Raw genomic sequence first — 18133 nt, 5'->3', positions numbered from 1 at the left:
GAGTTACTGGTCTCTGCAGCCACAGCAGGTGCTGTGATTCTGCAGCAATTTGACTTCGACTCCAGAGGCATTCTCTGGAGAAAGATGGATACCAACTTTCAAGGAATCTGAAGTGACAGAGCGCAGGGAGGCAAGGGGAGATTTGGCTCCCCACACCTACACATCCCTTTTGATGTTAAAATTAGACCCTCCTGCCCCTCACTTTGTACGCAAACAGGACAAGCGTATAAGCAACAATCCCAGCCATCTATTATTCTGCCTGCTTTGGTCTTTAGCTGGAGGTTTGAAGAGATCGGAAAGGAGTAAATAACAGCATTCTAAATCAAGGGTGACGGACCTTTTCAGCCTGAGGGTCGCATCCCTTCTGGGGGCCACAGGAAAGTGTTCGATTTGGCCAGAGGCAAAAGCAGGTTAGAGTAGGGGATGTGATTATTCCCTTTGTGCAGGATTCTGTATTCCAGGCTTGGGCTTGGTACTTAGGCCTGTGCATTTTCAAAAGTCTTTCCACCTGCAAAATTCACGGCCTAGGACTCTCGTACCTATGGGACCGCCTCTCCTGGTATGCCCCACGGAGAGCCTCAAGGTCCATAAATAGCAACACCCTAGTGGTCCCGGGCCCTAAGGAACTTAGCCTCAACCAGAGCCACTCTGGCTCCGGCCTGGTGGAATGCTCTGTCTCATGAGACCAGGGCCCTGCAGGCAGTGGCGTAGCGTGGGGGGTGCAGGGGGGGCCGGCCGCACCGGGCGCAACATCTGGGGGTTAGGGTTAGGGGGCGCAAATCAACAGGTTAGGGGGCGCAAATTACTTGCCCCGGGTGCTGACAACCCACGCTACGCCACTGCCTGCAGGATCTGATTTCTTTCTGCAGGACCTGTAAGACCGAGTTGTTCCGCCTGGCCTTTGGCTTGGAGCCAATTTGATTCCCTCCCCCTCTTTCTTTTTCCTTTTTCCTTTCTCCTCCTGTGATGAGGCTGCATTTTAATATTTTAATGTTTCAATATTTTAATTGTTGTATTTTAATCTTGTTTTTAAGTTGTATTCATTCAACTTGTTTTTATTATTGCTTGTTAGCCAGCCTTGGCTGGGGAGGGCGGGGTATAAATAAAAATAATTATTAATTATTATTATGATTATTAAAATCCTTCCAGGCCATTGAGAATTTCGCCATGACTGTGAAAACAATAGCGCAGATGTTGCAGACTTTTGGAACGGACTTGGCGGAGACGGAACTTCCCAACGATGTGCAGTGTACGGAGGAGCTCCTGTCTTCACACACAGAGCAGCACAACAAGCTGAAGGTGAGCATGCGCAGAGTTCCAATGCCAGGAGAATGGGGGCATTCAGTGCATCAGGCCTGCCATTTCTGCACACCCCTCCAGTTCATCCTTAGATTTCTGGGATGGAGGTCAGGTCCAAAGGCTGGAAATAGAGATGGGGGTATCAGCTGCATCACTTTTGTGTGTGCTCGTTCCTAAGTCCGTTCTGTCTCATCACCACATTAATCTGCAAATTTTAAAACACACACATGGAAGTTCATATTTAAATAAAGCATTTTCTCACAAAATAAAATTCCTCTCAAAACAGCACATTTCCAGTTAAGGTAGGTAGCCATGTTGGCCTGCCGTATTTGAAACAAAATAAAGAAAAAAAATTCCTTCCAGTAGCACCTTAAAAAGGTAAAGGTACCCCTGCCCGTACGGGCCAGTCTTGACAGACTCTGGGGTTGCGCGCCCATCTCGCTTAAGAGGCCGGGGGCCAGCGCTGTCCGAATACACTTCCGGGTCACGTGGCCAGCGTGACGAAGCTGCTCTGGCGAGCCTGCACCAGCGCAGCACACGGAAACGCCGTTTACCTTCCCGCTATAAAGCGGTACCTATTTATCTACTTGCACTGAAGGGTGCTTTCGAACTGCTAGGTGGGCAGGAGCTGGGACCGAACGACAGGAGCTCACCCCGCCACGGGAATTCGAACCGCCGACCATGCGATCGGCAAGTCCTAGGCACTGAGGTTTTACCCACAGCGCCACCCGCGTCCCACCTTAGCACCTTAGAGACCAACTAAGTTTTTTTATTGGTATGAGCTTTCATGTGCATGCACACTTCTTCAGATACACTGTAACAGAAGTCACCAGACCCTTATATATAGTGAGAGGGTGGAGGGGGGTATTACTCAGAAGGGTGGTGGGAATGGGTGATTGGCTGATAGGTGTGGTAAACCTGTTGACGACTGTTAACGACTGCAATTGGTCTTACAGGAGAAAGCACATTTCCAAATATTCAAGTCTTTATTTATTGAATTTCTATCCCGTGCTTCCTCCCAAGGAGGAAGAAGCCGAGGGGGCCAAACTGATGCACCCAAGAAGCCGAGGGGGCCAAACTGATGCACAAATTAAAAACACAAACAAGCAAAAAAATTAAAATCATTCTATAAGAAGTAAAACATTCTAAAAGCAATTACAAGTAAAACACCTGGGACCTTTTGTATGTGGTATGTAATTCATCATTCAGTTCTCCAGTAATCTTTTGCTTTCTTGGATAGCCTCGCAGAAGCTTCTTAAAGTGTTTCCAGATAATTATTGCACCCACTCACTGTTGCTCTTTTTAGCATTGTTAAAAATAATGCAATTAGTCAGTGCCGACACTTCAATCTAAAAACAACTTTTTCCCTTGTACTGTCCTGTAAAGCACAGAAGGGAGAACGGATGTATAGTCCTTGCATGATGCTACACCATTGTTTGCCAACCTGGTGCCCTACAACTACAACTCCCATCACCTGGCACCACATAAAGTCCTGCTGGCAGGGCGGCCCAAGAGTTGGATTGTGGCCTAAAATGCATATTATGCTTTGACTTAAATGCTCTTGCAAGTTTACTCAAAACACTTACACCAGTGTCAGATGGCAGATTTGCCTGCCTCAGGCATCTCACATGGGCCCCTTGATCATATAGTCAGCTTATGGCTATTAATATAGTGTTACAGTCAGTGATGTTTTCTTTTAAGTTGGGAATAATTAGGCTGTCAGACTCAGAACGAAGTATTAATGCCAGTGCCACCATTAGTGGCTGGACTATGGCACAGCCCAGGGGACCCAACTGATGCCAGAGAGATGGTGACAGCGGTGGGAACAAGCTGTGATGCACCAGGAAGCGACCCCCCCCCCCTTGGCTGCAGCCACCTACTGCCATTCTAATTGAAATCCCTTTCCCCAAAGCAAGGAGGGTTGCAGTGAGCCAAGCCAGTCAAATGCTACCTTTGGGGAGATGGGGCCAATGAAGGCACTTTCCAGGTCAGGGAGAGCCAATAGCCGGTTTGGGTGGGTGGGTGGATCTTAATAAGGAACAAATAAAGGAACATTTTTGAGGGACACGGGTGGCGCTGTGGGTTAAACCACAGAGCCTAGGACTTGCTGATCAGAAGGTCGGCGGTTTGAATCCCTGTGACGGGGTGAGCTCCTGTTGCTCGGTCCCTGCTCCTGCCAACCTAGCAGTTCGAAAGCACGTTAAAATGCAAGTAGATAAATAGGTACCACTCTGGCGGGAAGGTAAACGGCGTTTCCGTGCACTGCTCTGGTTCGCCAGAAGCGGCTTAGTCATGCTGGCCACATGACCCGGAAGCTGTACGCCGGCTCCCTTGCCCAATAAAGCGAGATGAGCACTGCAACCCCAGAGTCAGCCACGACTGGACCTAATGGTCAGGGGTCACTTTACCTTTACCTTTAAGGAATGTTTTGGCCTGTGTTCTCAGTGGCTTATTAGAAAGGGCAGCAGTGTACAGATCTGGTAGTCCTTAGGTCTAGCCCCAGCAGCTCCTGGTGATATTATGGGATATTCTGATGAAATGAGGACATTTCTTCTCTCCCCCGCCTCTCTCAACAGGATGAACTGAAACTTGCGGTGAAACAAGGGGCCACGCTGCTGACTTGCATCAGAGAACCCGTCACTCGAAGTGCCACCAGCAAACTGAGCCCAGACGAGCTGGAAAACGTGGCAACCGTGGAAAGGTCAGAGAAGAGCTCAGCTTCTAATCAGCTTTCTGATTAACCAATTGATCGATCATTTTATTTGCATGCTGCCTTTCCAAAGTTGAAACCGTGCTCAAGGCGGCTTGCAACCATACAGAAAATTACAAACGTAACAGAAGTAGTCATAAACAATAAAAGCATCAAAACATACACAGCCAAACTGAACCCTTTCCACATAAATCATAAGATGATAAAATAAAGGTACAAACAATTAATATCAATAACAGCAACAACCCCCTCCTAAACAACCCCCCAGTCCAAGAGTCCGTTCAGTAGCCTCAGCTTTTGTAGCTGGAGTCAGTCTGGGCTCTGGCTTCCCAGGTCAGGTGAAAAAGGCCTGCAAAGCAGGGAGAAGGTCTTCCAGAATTTCACAGCCAAGATGGTCTCCTTGAGAAAGCGTGAATTTGTCTTCAGTTTCAATTTGCACTGTCGACAAGTCTGCATGTGTTGTTTCTTAGAGAACATAAAAAGAGCCTGCCAGTGTCCTACCTAGTCTAGCATCCTGTCCTCACAGAGGCCAACCAGATGCCTGTGGGAAACCAGAAAGAGAAAGGCACGTTGTTTATAGTTGGCCCTCTGGTTCTGTCATGCCCACACTGCCTGACAGTGTCTCTCCATGGTTTCCAACAAGAGTCTCTCCCATCTAAACTTGCATACAGTGGTGCCTTGCAAGACAAAAAGAATCCGTTCCGCGAGTCTCTTCGTCTAGCGGTTTTTTCGCCTTGCGAAGCAAGCCCATTGACGGCTTAGCGGATTAGCGCTATTAGCGGCTTAGCGTCTTTTAGCGTCTTTTAGCGGCTTATCGGCTTATCGGATAAGCGGATAAGCGGCTTAGCAGCTTAGAAAAGGGGGGGGGAGAAAAAACCCCCGCAGGAACTCGCAAGACATTTTCGTCTTGCTTAGCAAGCCCATAGGGAAATTCGTTTTGCGAAGCGCCTCCAAAACGGAAAACCCTTTCGTCTAGCGGGTTTTCCGTCTTGCGAGGCGTTCGTCTTGCGGGGCACCACTGTATTGCTGAAGATTGAACCTGGAAACTTCTGCGTGCAAAGCAGATGTCCAACCTCTGAGCTACTGCTCCTCCCTCGTCTGGTTCTACTTGATCTCATTGCTCTGAATTCGAGGGAAGCATTTGCCTACCCAAATCAAATGCCGTTCTCTAATTGCCTCAACAGGTTGCTAGCTCAGCTGGACGAAACAGAGAGAGCCTTTGATCAGTTCTGGTCCAAACACCACCTAAAACTTGAACAGTGCTTGCAGCTCCGACACTTTGAGCAGGATTTCAGAGAGGTATTTTTTTATTTATCCCGCACAATTTTTAGAATGGCTCCCCCTCCCCCCCTTTCCCCCCTCCTAGTGAAATATCTGTTGAGGGTGATAAGCATTAAATATTACCATAATAAGGTATAAAAATGCAGCCTCCTTACAAGTGCTATACATAACGTTCATAACGGAGTTTGGACAGCTCTTTGGAAAGGAAGGTGTATTCAGAGTCCCTTGAGCTGAAAGAAAATTTTCCTAAACATTTGTTGTTGGCCCAAGCAGTGGGTTCACCAGTCAGGTTTAGCATATTGTTGTGTGGTGAGTCTTGGTTCCAGTTAATATGTGCCTTGTATGAAATTCACAGACAAAGACACATGGAATCATGGGATTATAGAGTTGGAAGGGGCCACAAGTGTCATCTAGTCCAACCCAATGCAATGCAGGGGCTCGAACCCATGACCCCATGGGACATATGTCAAACAATTCACATTACACTGTGGAGGCATAATGCATAGGCAGTGACCCAGATAGTTTATCTCTGATGCAGTCAGCTGTCTCAGCAGCAGGCCTGGATTTACTCTGCATTTGGAGAAATTTGTAAACTGCTTTGAGGTTTTCTACAACCAAGTGGTATATAAATTTTGTGAAATAAATAAAAATAAATGTAGAGCTCTGTTTTCTCAAATACCTGCCTAGCTGTTAATATTTTGATGTTATGTTTAATGGTGCTGTTTTAGCATACCCAGATGCTTTTTTAATAATTTGGAATTCTGTTTTATCACAACTGTGATTTATATTTGTTAATTGAGCCCATAACATGGCTCTTTGCGAGAGTATATGGTTATTGTACAGGAAAGCCACCTTCCAAGGGTATATATTTTATTTTATTTTTAGTTATTAAATTTATATACCACCTTTCATCTGAGGATCACAGCATGATTTACAGTATAAAAACACAAAAATACATAACATAATAACAAACAAAACAGTAATACCCCCCTCCAGTTTAAAAGGTCTTAGATTGTTTAATCAGCCAAAGGCCTGTTTATAGAGGAATGTTTTCGCCTGGCACCTAATGATATGTAATGAAGGCGCCAGGTGAGCCTCCCTGGGGAAAGCATTCCACAAATGGGGAGCCACCACAGAGAAGGCCCTACAGTTGCCACACACATCCCAGACCTCATAAAGAAGGGTCTCAGATGATGATTGCACATACCATATGATGATCCTATATACATCCATCCTAAAATGCGGGGTAGAAACGGTTTGTATTGCTTTAAAATGTTTATTTTATACATCACATAGATAGGTTTGTGCAATTTGCGGTATGGAAATTGAAGGAACAGGCAAATACATAATAAACGATCAGCAGAAGAAGTGTCCTATTCCTATGGCCATTTCTAAATGGCCTTGATTATGACCGGGTAACAGCCAGGAAGCTTCTTAATTTGTTCCATCTTTGTTTTTTGTTTTGCAAATATTCTTCTATAGGTCAAACTGGCCCTGGACAACCTGATGGAAGTGCAGGCAGGGCTCACAGATATTGGAGACAGTGTCTCCCGCGTGGAGAACATTCTGAAGGAGCGGAAGCAATTAGAAGAGAGAGGACAGGTTTGCCTCCTTTAATTTTGTTTTATAGACCTTATAAAAGCCAAGCAAGCTACAGACCTTATAAGAGCGAGGTATCACGGATATCAGAAACTGTTTGTTTACTTTAGCGTTGTAAAAGTACGGGGCACATTGCAGAGTTTCTCAAGCGAAAAAGAAAAAAAAAGGATAGGCCCCTGGCACAAAGCACTTACAGTCAGAAACTACAGAGGGGAGGTGTGAGAGGAAGAGACAGGGCAGCAAAGGCTGCTGGCGAAGAAATGCAGCTATAATACTTAGTTGCAGGACCAGCATCAAGAGCTGGAAAAGTTGGGCACCTGCCAAGAGCCCATACGCCAGCAGGGGGAGCACGGACAAAGAGGCCTTCTTCATCATTCATGGAGGAGAGGACTGTTGATGGCTGCGAGTCATGATGGCTTGGCTGTGCCTCCACAACTGGAGGCAGCAATGCTTCTGAATACCAGCTTCTGGAAGCCACAGGAAGCGACGAGAGTGCTCTTGTGCATGGGTCCTGCTTGAGGGTTTCCCGCAAGCATCTAGTTGGTCACAATGAGAACAGGGTGCAAGACTAGATGGCCCTTCTTCTGTTGTTATCACTGAGAGTTGCTCGCCTGGAGGCGGTTGGAGGATGGACAGCAGCTAACAGATTGAGGTTGAATCCTGTCAAGACAGAAGTCCTGGCTTTGGGGGACAGGAGGTGGGCAGGTGTGGAGGACACCCTGGTCCTGAATAGGGTAGCTGTGCCCCTGAAGGACCAGGTGCACAGCCTGGGAGTCATTTTGGACTCACAGCTGTCCATGGAGGCACAGGCTAATTCTGTGTCCAGGGCAGCTGTCTACCAGCTCCATCTGGTATGCAGGCTAAGACCCTACCTGCCTGCAGACTGTCTCGCCAGAGTGGTTATCTCCCACTTGGACTACTGCCTATGTGTCCGCTTCACCTGAACCTTATATCATAATATCTTAAACCTTTAAAAATGCTTTTCATGTTACATTTTTCTTTTCACAGGAGCCATTGGAAAAAGCCCAGTCCTTAGCGCTCCACGGAGACCAGCTGATCCAAAACAACCATTATGCAATTGACTCTATTAGACCAAAGTGTGTTGAACTCAGGCGCATCTGCGATGATTTTGCCAACGAGACCAAGAAAAAATACGATATTTTAGGGAAGTCGCTGGAATTGCACAAACAATTAGATAAGGTAAGAAGTGTGGAACTAGCAGACACAAGGGAGGGAATGGGTTGATTTTTCATGGTATTTAACTGAAGATGAACAGATTAACCTGATGGCAGCATGAAACAGGCAAGTGATGCACACCAAAGAGGCAGCCACACAAAAGGAAACACAAACCCACTATGGGAAACCAGCGTGTTTCACAGCTTCCCTGGGAAAGAACCATTTCTTTGTGAAATCAGTGGCTTCCTGTTGAAGGCTTCTCTGTACTTTAGCATTCTGGCTGGGAGTTTTTGAAATATGAAGTGCAGGCGTCATATTATGCAGGTGTACTTTGAGTGGGGGAAAGGATCGGTGCCTGTGGCGTTTTCCCTCCTAGGTGTGTGACATCATACTGGGTTCATAGGGAAAGGGTTAACTAATTGTAAAATGATTAACCAATGGGAACCCAGGGGGCAGTTAACTGTGTATAAGGTTTAAGCACAGAGGGGTTTTTTTTTTGGTGGGGGGAGTTAGAGTGGAGAAGACAGATAAGTCTGTGGGTTGGGCTAGTCTGGTGTGAGAGAGTGAGAGAATTTGTTAAGAGGAGTCAGTCAAACAGTTGAGATAATCAGTCAGAAGGTATTAGGAAGGTATAGGCCAGTAAAGAAAAGGTATTGACAGGAATATTATCGGAGAAACCATAAACTTGTTAATGTTTCTAAAATAAACTTTTTTTTTTATTCACTTTTAACAACTGCCTGGACTCAGTGTTTTACCAGAGAGTAACTGGTTGGTGGCAGCGGGGAAGTGAGCACAGTGGTGGCACAGGGATCAATAGACCGTTAAACGTCCAGGGACCCTGTGTGATCACCACAGTGTCCATCGCCTATCACACCCATTGCACTTCTCAATGAAGCCTCAGGCCCACCAAACATTTTGTTTCCATGCCTACCCGCCCCACTCCACCATTATTATGGGAAACTTATTCTCAGTGCTCTTTTTCTAGAAAAAGAGGTGGCGGAACTCACCTTGAACGCCTCTCTTGTTCTCTTATAATGGGAATGGCACCCATCTGAGTGGTGCCAGAACTGAGTTTTGGTGAGTTCCAGCTGGGAAAAAAAGCACTGCATGTACTCTTGATTTTTATTTTTTATACCAAGGGTCACTGGTTGTGTACACACAGTACATTTAAAGCACTCCCTTCCCCCCAAAAAAGTATCCAGGGAATTGTAATTTGTTGAGGGTGCTGAGAATTGTAGCTCTGTGATGAGTAAACTACAGTTCCCATGAGTCTTTGGGGAGCAGTGCTTTAAATGTATGGTGTGTATGCAGCCATTGTGTAGAACCAGTGAGTTGGCCCAACACGTAGGTCCTTCTGAGGAATAATGTGTGGAATCTGCAACACAGCAATGGTGTTGGATTGCCTCCCTGCCCTTCCCCCAAAGTGCCGCTGCTCATGTGGGGTAGCCAGGGAGAAAAGAGGACAAAGCTCCTGCACATTTAATAGTTGCATTGAAGGTATGCACTTATTAAAGGTACAAGAGCCCTCTCCACATTTTTCACTGGGCTGCTCTTTGCCCAGACTAGAAAGACTGAAGACTCCTTAACATTAGACGTTTTTAACAGCACACTTTTTCCTCCTTTCAAGGCAAGCCAATGGTGTGAAGCTGGGATCTACCTCTTAGCTTCCCAAGCTGTAGACAAGTGTCAGTCGCAAGAGGGAGCTGAAACAGCACTTTGTGACATCGAGAGATTCCTGGAAACCGCCAAGGACCACCAGCTGTTGACTGCAAAGGAGTTCTACAATCAGTTTGATACAATTCTGACGCCAGAGATCAAGGTAAGGGCACTGGAAGAGCCTGGCTGTTGGATCAGTCCAAAGGCCTTCCTGCTTAGGCCAGTATTCTGTTTCCCACAGTGGCCAGCTAGATGCCTCTGGGAAGCCCGCAAGCTTGTCGTGAGGGCAACAGCACTTTCCCCCCTTGTGATTCTGGCATTCGGAGTCATAGGCTGCCTCCGGCCTGCCAGTATTTTGCAAGAGGGATTCAAGCACATTCTGGAAATTTAAGTTTTCCCCATTAAAGTGGGTTAAAGCTCTCTGGTGCAAGAAAGTCGGAACAGCAAGGGACTGCAGGGGTTCCAGTGCTTATCCAGGTTTGGTTTCCTTGGAGTGAAGGTCAGTGGAGACTGTGGAGCCTTTAGGATTATTTACAAACTTGTGCAACCTGAGCATAGGATGGAGGGCTTCACAGTCTTAACACCTCAACAGATCCTTCTTCCCCGCTTGCTTTCCAGGGGAGCTGCAAGTCTAGCAAAGAGAAGACCAATAGCTATCCATCTCTCTCACACAACTCCCACATGCCCAATTCCCCTTGGCATATTGTTCTTCCTCCTAGAGAGGTGAGAAAAGGCTCATCCATTTGTGTCTATAGCAACAGAGCGGACCTCTGTGCATATGGTAAATAGTAGTACTTAACTGGCCAGCCAAAGCCATCAGTTTAACAAAGGAACTGGTTGGGTTGGTTTCGTCTTACAGTTTCAAAGCAGGCCTGGAGGGGGTTCAGGGGGTCATCCAGACTGACACACACCACCCTCTGCCAAACCCATAATAATACTCTACACCTGCTTTCTTCCACCAGAGCAATGCCCAAAGAGTTCTCCAAAAGCTGGAAGATGTGCAAGAAATGTTTGACAAGAGGCAAGTGAGCCTGAAGAAGCTGGCAGCCAAGCAGACCCGCCCAGTGCAGCCCGTTGCCCCACATCCTGAGTCGTCACCAAAGCGAGCGTCGCCCAAAAGCATCCGGCCAGCCACATTAGGTAAGGCACTGGAAAGATTTAGCCAGGGCTACCCTCTTAGCATGGCACGACAAAGGGTGGGAAAGAGCCCTGTTGGAAAAAGTTACCTGTGAATTAAGAGTTGCAAGAGAAACAAACAAAAAAAACCAATTCTTTGGAAGATGGTATGGTTTTGTTGAGTATGTAAAGGATGACTTGCACCATTTGAACCCGCACCCAGCGTTCAGAAGTCTGTGGTTGGTTTGATGAAATACATATGATGATCCTCCCTCTGTCTCTCTATACCAATGTGTAAACTCGAAACACGACTTTCCATTTTCTGTTCATTGTTAAGTAATGTTTAAATATGCGCCGAACAGTCCCTTTCCCCCGCTCCGATCCTGACCACTCTTTTGTTTGTTGCTTATTTTTGTACTGCACATTTTTTAAACAAAATGCCTGATTAAGATTTGTAAGCTACATTGTACGACTATCCCAAATCTTTGCATTTTCTTAAAACCAATAAAAATTGCTTTTAATAATGTTAATAACAATAGACATTGGGAATGGTACAGAATGGGATGTTTAGTGGGCCTTCTGTCCCTTACTTTTGAATCCAAGGCTTTGAAGACATGCCTGCACTTCTGGGGGGCTGGCATTTATAAGTGATTGATTCCGCCTTTCTCCTGAGTGTAGGACCCAAGGCTGCTCGCAGCATAAATTAAAATGGACAGAACCAAAGTACACATTACACATTTATATTCGTTGTACAGTGGTACCCCGCAAGACGAACGCCTTGCAAGACGGAAAACCCGCTAGACGAAAGGGTTTTCCGTTTTGGAGGCGCTTCGCAAAACGAATTTCCCTATGGGCTTGCTTCGCAAGACGAAAATGTCTTGCGAGTTCCTGCGGGGTTTTTTCCCTTTCCCCCCCCTTTTCCTAAGCCGCTAAGCCGCTTATCAGCTGATCTGCTGATAAGCCGCTTAACAGCTGATCGCTAAAAGCCGCTAAACTGCTAATCCGCTAAGTTGTCAATGGGCTTGCTTCGCAAGACGAAAAAACCGCTATACGAAGAGCCTCACGGAACGGATTAATTTCGTCTTGCGAGGCACCACTGTATGTACTTTGGCTCTGTCCATTTTAATTTATGATGCGAGCCGCCCTGGGTCCCTACACTCGGGAGAAAGGCAGAATCAATCAAGCCATTTAAAATCATAAGGGGAGTATAGCACCCCCCCCCTCAGGAAACCCTGCCAGAACAGCCAGTTAGTGGCCAAAGACCTGTTGGAACAAAAGTATTTGCCTGCTGGGGAAAGGAATATAAAGGAGGGGCTGGCATAACCTGCAGCAATCTTGTTGATGGGAGTGTGAGTCTAGATAGAATGGATCCATGCACCGATATGCTGAGGCCATCTTCTGCGCACCCAGTTTGCCCTTCAGCTACATTTACGATGCATGTGGAAGCAATGTCACAACTCCTTTAGCACACCACAAACACTGTTCATGTGTGCTCAAGTCCATATCCACAGATTTGTGCAGTTCAGCCGCACCAATCGGCTCCCGGAAGCTGACATAGCAGCTTCGTTTTGAAGGGAAACGCAGCTGGAGTCCGTCCAGTCCTTCTAAGCATAATAAAACCCGAAGCGAGTCATATCCCATGTCCAAATATCCGGCTGCCTGTTGGATCCATCATGGCACCCCAACATTGTTGGTGGTGTGCAAAAAGGAAAGAAAACCGCTTAATGAAAAGCGTCTGGAGCAAAGATGAAAGTAGAAAGAGCCAGGGGGAGATTAGCTGACTCAGGAAATGCTGCAGATGTGAATTCCATCGCTGTCTCTTGGGGAAGCCACTAGCTTCTTACAACCTTGAATGTTTATTTTAAAAACAGAAGTGAGGGAAATACCTTCTCTTTCTTTTTTGGCTCCCTCTGCATAGGGAAGTTGTAACATATGTCAAAGTTAGGACGGGAGATTGAAACCCTGATCACCAAGGTTTCCTCTTACTCAGGGATGCTTTTATAGTATAAGTGGCCTCACTGGAGATTCCTCTTGAAATCAATAAAAAGAACAAAGCCCCTATCATTCCTGACTCCAGGAATAGCTGAATTAGCTATTACGGTATAGTTTATTTATATACAACTTTTTAGCTCAGAGGTTCCCAAAGGGTTGAACAGCATTAATATGTATTTGCCAAAATAAATATACAATAAAAGTACAATATATAAAATACGTCAATCAAAATAATATAAGACAGTGGCTGCATTTTCTATGGGCAACGGTATTATTATGCTAAGTGCCTAACAGAATACAGTCTATACAGCTGCAGTGTTGTGAGTTTTGGTGGGGTTGTCAGGCACTGGCAAAATAATGTGAATGTTCCTTACTGGCTGTGAATGATCTCTAATACCCTGGAAATCGAACTCCCCTTTCCTGTCTAAGCAGTAAAAACAGAGATTCACTGAGCCCTCAGAACATGGCTAGTGCGCTGGGATTGGCCCGCTTCAAAGCACTACTGTTCAAACCTTATTTCCATAAGGTAAAGGCAAAGGTACCCCTGACCATTAGGTCCAGTCATGACCGACTCTGGGGTTACGGCACTCATCTCGCTTTATTGGCCGAGGGAGCCGGCGTACAGCTTCTGCGTCATGTGGCCAGCATGACTAAGCCACTTCTGGCGAACCAAAGCAGCACACAAAAACGCCGTTTACCTTCCCGCCGGAGCGGTACCTATTTATCTACTTGCACTTTTTGGTGTGCTTTCGAACTGCTAGGTTGGCAAGAGCAGGGGCCGAGCAAGGGGAGCTCACCCCGTCGTGGGGATTTGAACCGCCGACCTTCTGATCAGCGAGCCTTAGGCTCTGTGGTTTAACCCACAGCGCCACCCATGTCCCATATTTCCATAGACCTTACCTCAAATGTTTACAAGCGGTTGGTATGATCATTTACTCATTGCAGGCTAATGCTGAGAGAAAGAGCAGCTTTCCTACGGCCATGCGATGATCTCAATGAGATATGAACCCATAAAGATTTGGGGGTCTGGTTCTTGACCACATGACACCATCACTTTCCATTAAGCTGTGCAGATCTGCCAGTTTCATTAAGAGTCCTCATCCTATTATTGCCTATTCCCGGCAGCAAGTTCTGGGGTTCTCATATGCATTCCCTGTGAGAACCGAGAGCTGCACTTAGATGGGCCTTTGGCCTGACCCACCAGGCTTCTCTTATGATCTCAACATCTGCAAATTTGGAGATTCACTATGCCAGCCTTCTTCAACCTGGTGCCCTTCAGATGCTCTGGCTAACGAGTCCCAGCATCCCCAGCCAGCATTGGAAGGTACCAGGTTGGTGGTGAAGGCTGCTTATGCAATCATGCTTATCCACCTGGTAATCACCTAGCAAATGTTACAGCTACCCAATCTCCGACCTAAGAAGTGCAACACCATGTCCACATGATGGTCAGTGGCTACCTTTCCACTGCCTTGTGGGCAGTGTTTGAAACTCCCATTGTTCTAGGCGCATTTTGTGAAAGGGAATTTCATTAGCGAAGCAGTTTCTGCGCTCTGGGCGCAGTAGTGCACCTAAGATTTCAGATTAAATCTGCAGAGTGGAAGGTAAGGAGGACCTTTTTCTGCCTCCCCACTTCTGGCTACTCTCTGAAGACTGGAGAAGAGGCCCTCTTAAGAATATTAGGGGGGTGGGCAGGAAAAGGACTAGACCATGTGAAAAATGAACATAATATTTTAGCTGCAGTTCATTCGTTTTCAGCTTTGTATTCTTGTTATAAAAAAGTGTGCCTAGGCATTCTGTTGTTGCACCCATAACCTAGGTTTAAGGTGCCATTTAGCTTCTAGCTTTCATATCTCAGTTTCTAACAGTGCTTGTGGGATAACTTCGGGAGAAGAAAAGACTAAGCAATAAACCAGGCATAAGCAAACTCCGGCCCTCCAGATGTTTGGGACTACAATTCCCATCATCCCTAGCTAACAGGACCAGTGGTCAGGGATGATAGGAAATGTAGTCCCAAACATCTGGAGGGCTGGAGTTTGCCTATGCCTGGAATAAACCCTACACAAATCCAGAGTGGAGTCTTTAAGATGGTTGGTTAAAGCTTTGTACGCCTCATTCTGGCAACTCCTGCAGCCAAGCTGGTGCCAAATGTATTGCTTTGCATTCCTTTGGACCTCAGCAGTAAGGCCAAGAGACAAGTCTTGTCTGGGCAGCCAAGGACCTCCATACACACTGCCCAGGCTTGCGGTTTGACGTCACACCCAGAGGCGCATTCCATTGTCTCTTGAGACAGGTGGGTGCCAACAACCACCTATGCATCACAACGGTCATAGTCCAGGAGGAACCAACATGGAACCCCCAGAGATGTTGTTGAACTACAGATCCTATCATCATCTTTTGCCCATTGATCATGCTGGTTGGGGATGATGGACATTGTAGTTGTACAACATATGAAGGATACCATGATAGCTCCTCCTGCAATAATAAGATGTTTCAGATAAAAGAATACATATTCCATGCTGTCATGTTGGCACAGGTACAGGGAGGGGGAAACTGGAATGGAAGGGTGGGTGATTCACATGCGTGCTCTCAGTAGCAGGGTGCAAGGACGCATCTGAGTAAGGGAAAGGCGCCATATAAAAACCAAAATGTTCATATTATTTTGATGGGCAACCTTGAGGAAGGCAAACTGGTTTCTTTCTCACCAGCATTACTGGCTGTGAAGGAGGTTTTAATTAAAGGCAACTAGGACCTGTTCTCTCTCTCCTTCATTCCTTCTATGAACATCTTTTATGCTGCCATAAAAGGTTTGCACATTTGAGCTCAAAATGCAAGACCTAAACATTCTAAATTGCTCTTCCATTCATCAAACCCTTCACTTCTAAGGCAGGGCAGTTTCTTCCAACTCCATCTGCAGACCCCTTCACTGTATTCCACCATAACCCATTCCTAAGGGCTTCCCTGTTTTCAAGGGACAAGTGAAAGGAAGAGCGAACATGAACTCAGTTTTGTGTGCAAATGGGATCAGATCCAAGCCAAACACTATATAGCTGTGTCCTCTCACCCCTTGTCTGTTCAAGAATAACAATAGCTGGTTCATTTTTCTACTCTCATAGTAATTATGTTGTTTCATCCACATGCAGAACAGTTATTTCCCATGTTGTTTCTCTGTGGGTAATTTCAACCCTCCCTGCATCTCATTAATGAGAATGAACGTCTCATAACTTGGTTGGATTGAATGATCATACATGGGTGAACGAATATTTATTTAATGTGTTCCAAAATTACAGCAGCTTCTAAAAAGCTCCATTCTCACCAGCTGGGATGAATGACTGTTCAAATGGCAATATAAAATACAATGTAAGAAATAAAAGCAGCAATTAAATGCAATTAAAAATCAATAGTAATATTTAATCCTGCCCTGCCACGGACCACCTAAATGAAGTTCACAGACTGCAGAGTACAAACCCCTGCTCTGAAGTGACCCAACACTTCATGGTCTTGGTTTCATGGGGGGGGGGCACTTTTCTGGTAGTGCTGCATTTTCTGATACTATGTGGGGCTTTTTGTCTTATTTCAGCTGCCAACAGGAAATCAGTAGAAATTTCTAGTCCTCCCAAATCCATCTCTGAAGCAGACTTGTCGAAAAAGAAAAGTGTAAAGAAGATGAAAGGTGGAATTAAGGTAGGAAGGTAGTTTCCTACTTTGGGTACAGCCTCCAAACGAGAAAAACCAAGTTACCACCACTATTTTTTGCTTAGTGCCTAGCTTTTTGATAAAAAGATCCATGGCAGAGTCTTAAACTCTGAAAATGTCCTAAGCCGCTTCCATCTCTCCTTGCCCCCATTCTGAGCATTAAAAGATTTTAATTTAAGGGGGCGATTTTTCAATATCACTGTCTCACAGTAAACAAAGAGGCAATCACACTTAGACCCATAAATTATGAGAGTCTCCTGTTGCTTTGTTTATCAGCTTCATTGTTCTAATCAACATGTTTCCTATCTGTGGCTTCTTCCACAGACTGTTGCGATTTTGCGAGTGGAATTCAGTTGACAAGGTCAATTCTAAAAGGTCGTTAAAAACATCTCCCAAGTGCCCTAAAATGGCGCTTGGCGCTCCTGCTGCTGCCGCTCTGCCCCGTACAACAGCTGATGAGCGGAATCGCTCACTGCTTCTGTGGTCTGCTTCGCTTGTTTGCAAGCTGCTTGGGGCAAGGGAACAGCAGCAAAAAACACAGTCTCTCTGGCTCAAAATAGGACATGGGAAGGGAGCAGGAACAGGTGAAGAAACAAAGCCTTGGAAAGCAGGAAGTCCACAGAAATAAATTAAATCCAGGTGGAAAATGAAGAAAAGCTCTAAAACAAGTAACTGTAGAAATTAAAATTCCAAGTCCAAGGAAGAAAGTTTCTAAGATCTGTTAAAAAAACAACACGGAATTATTTATTCAGCACTTAGAATTGGGTCATTTAGCAGCCTATGGGAGGATGGTGACGGGTTCAACCACGTCTTTTTGGCTATAATAAAAACTGTAACAGGGAAGGGGCCATAGCTCAGCCATAGAAAAAAACACTTTGGATGCAGGAGACCAGGCTCAATTTAGTGCAGAAAGGATGAAGAAACAGGTGGTGACTCTGCTCGAGATCCCAAAGTTGAGAGTTGTCAGAACAGAAACCCAACAGTCTGATTTCGTATAAAACAACTTCCTATGAGCTTACAGATATTAGAAATCTTTTCCACTAGAATTCTTCAGCATGAAAATCATTGTACGTAAAGCAACTAAAGTGTATTATCAGCATACATATGACTTCTTATTGATCTACATCACAAATAGGACATGCTACTAAGCAGGAATTTTGTAGCATGTGTGTCTCCAAGATACCGGCTGTTTTGGAGACAGACCACACTAACAAGCCACTACTGACAACTATTTGGCTGTTATTATATAGAGCAATGTACTGTAGATGAAAAGAAGCCTTTAGTCAGACATCTCTGCTTTGTGTTCATTTTCCAGATTGAAGTAATGCATGAAGCAAGTCAGGGAGGTTCCAGCAGAGTCTTAGTGATGAGTGAAAGTGAAGAAAATCTTTCCACCAGGAGGAGGTAAGGATGAAACCAATTTCTACCAGAAGAAATAACTGGTTTAAAGAAAAAATACGTTTTTTGCATCGCAACCCATGTTTTGCTGATATACTGCATTTATATGCTGCTTTTCTGCAAAGGCCCCCAAACAGGTGATTTACAGTGCAACAGACTGTGAGTTATAACTTAGACCTGCTCTGCCAGCAGACATTTACGACCTTTTAATGA

At 45.6% G+C, this 18133-nt stretch overlaps 1 protein-coding gene across 11 annotated transcripts in view; it reads left to right on the top strand.

Moving 5' to 3' along the window:
* Positions 1 to 18133, top strand: part of MCF2L2 (MCF.2 cell line derived transforming sequence-like 2) — a 218911-nt gene that overhangs the window by 63150 nt on the left and 137628 nt on the right. For all 11 annotated transcript variants that reach the window (XM_079977629.1, XM_079977636.1, XM_079977635.1 and 8 more), the window contains exons 7-15: positions 1150 to 1299; positions 3876 to 4000; positions 5194 to 5308; positions 6773 to 6892; positions 7898 to 8089; positions 9693 to 9884; positions 10684 to 10861; positions 16407 to 16510; positions 17838 to 17926. In XM_079977629.1, coding sequence (XP_079833755.1) covers positions 1150 to 1299; positions 3876 to 4000; positions 5194 to 5308; positions 6773 to 6892; positions 7898 to 8089; positions 9693 to 9884; positions 10684 to 10861; positions 16407 to 16510; positions 17838 to 17926 — 1265 coding nt within the window. The remainder of the gene's footprint in view (positions 1 to 1149; positions 1300 to 3875; positions 4001 to 5193; positions 5309 to 6772; positions 6893 to 7897; positions 8090 to 9692; positions 9885 to 10683; positions 10862 to 16406; positions 16511 to 17837; positions 17927 to 18133) is intronic.

Source organism: Podarcis cretensis (genome assembly GCF_951804945.1).
Source record: "Podarcis cretensis genome assembly, chromosome: 5".
Lineage (NCBI taxonomy): Eukaryota > Metazoa > Chordata > Lepidosauria > Squamata > Lacertidae > Podarcis > Podarcis cretensis.
Note: the sequence above shows the minus strand (reverse complement) of the source record. Positions and strands in the feature narration are given on the sequence as shown.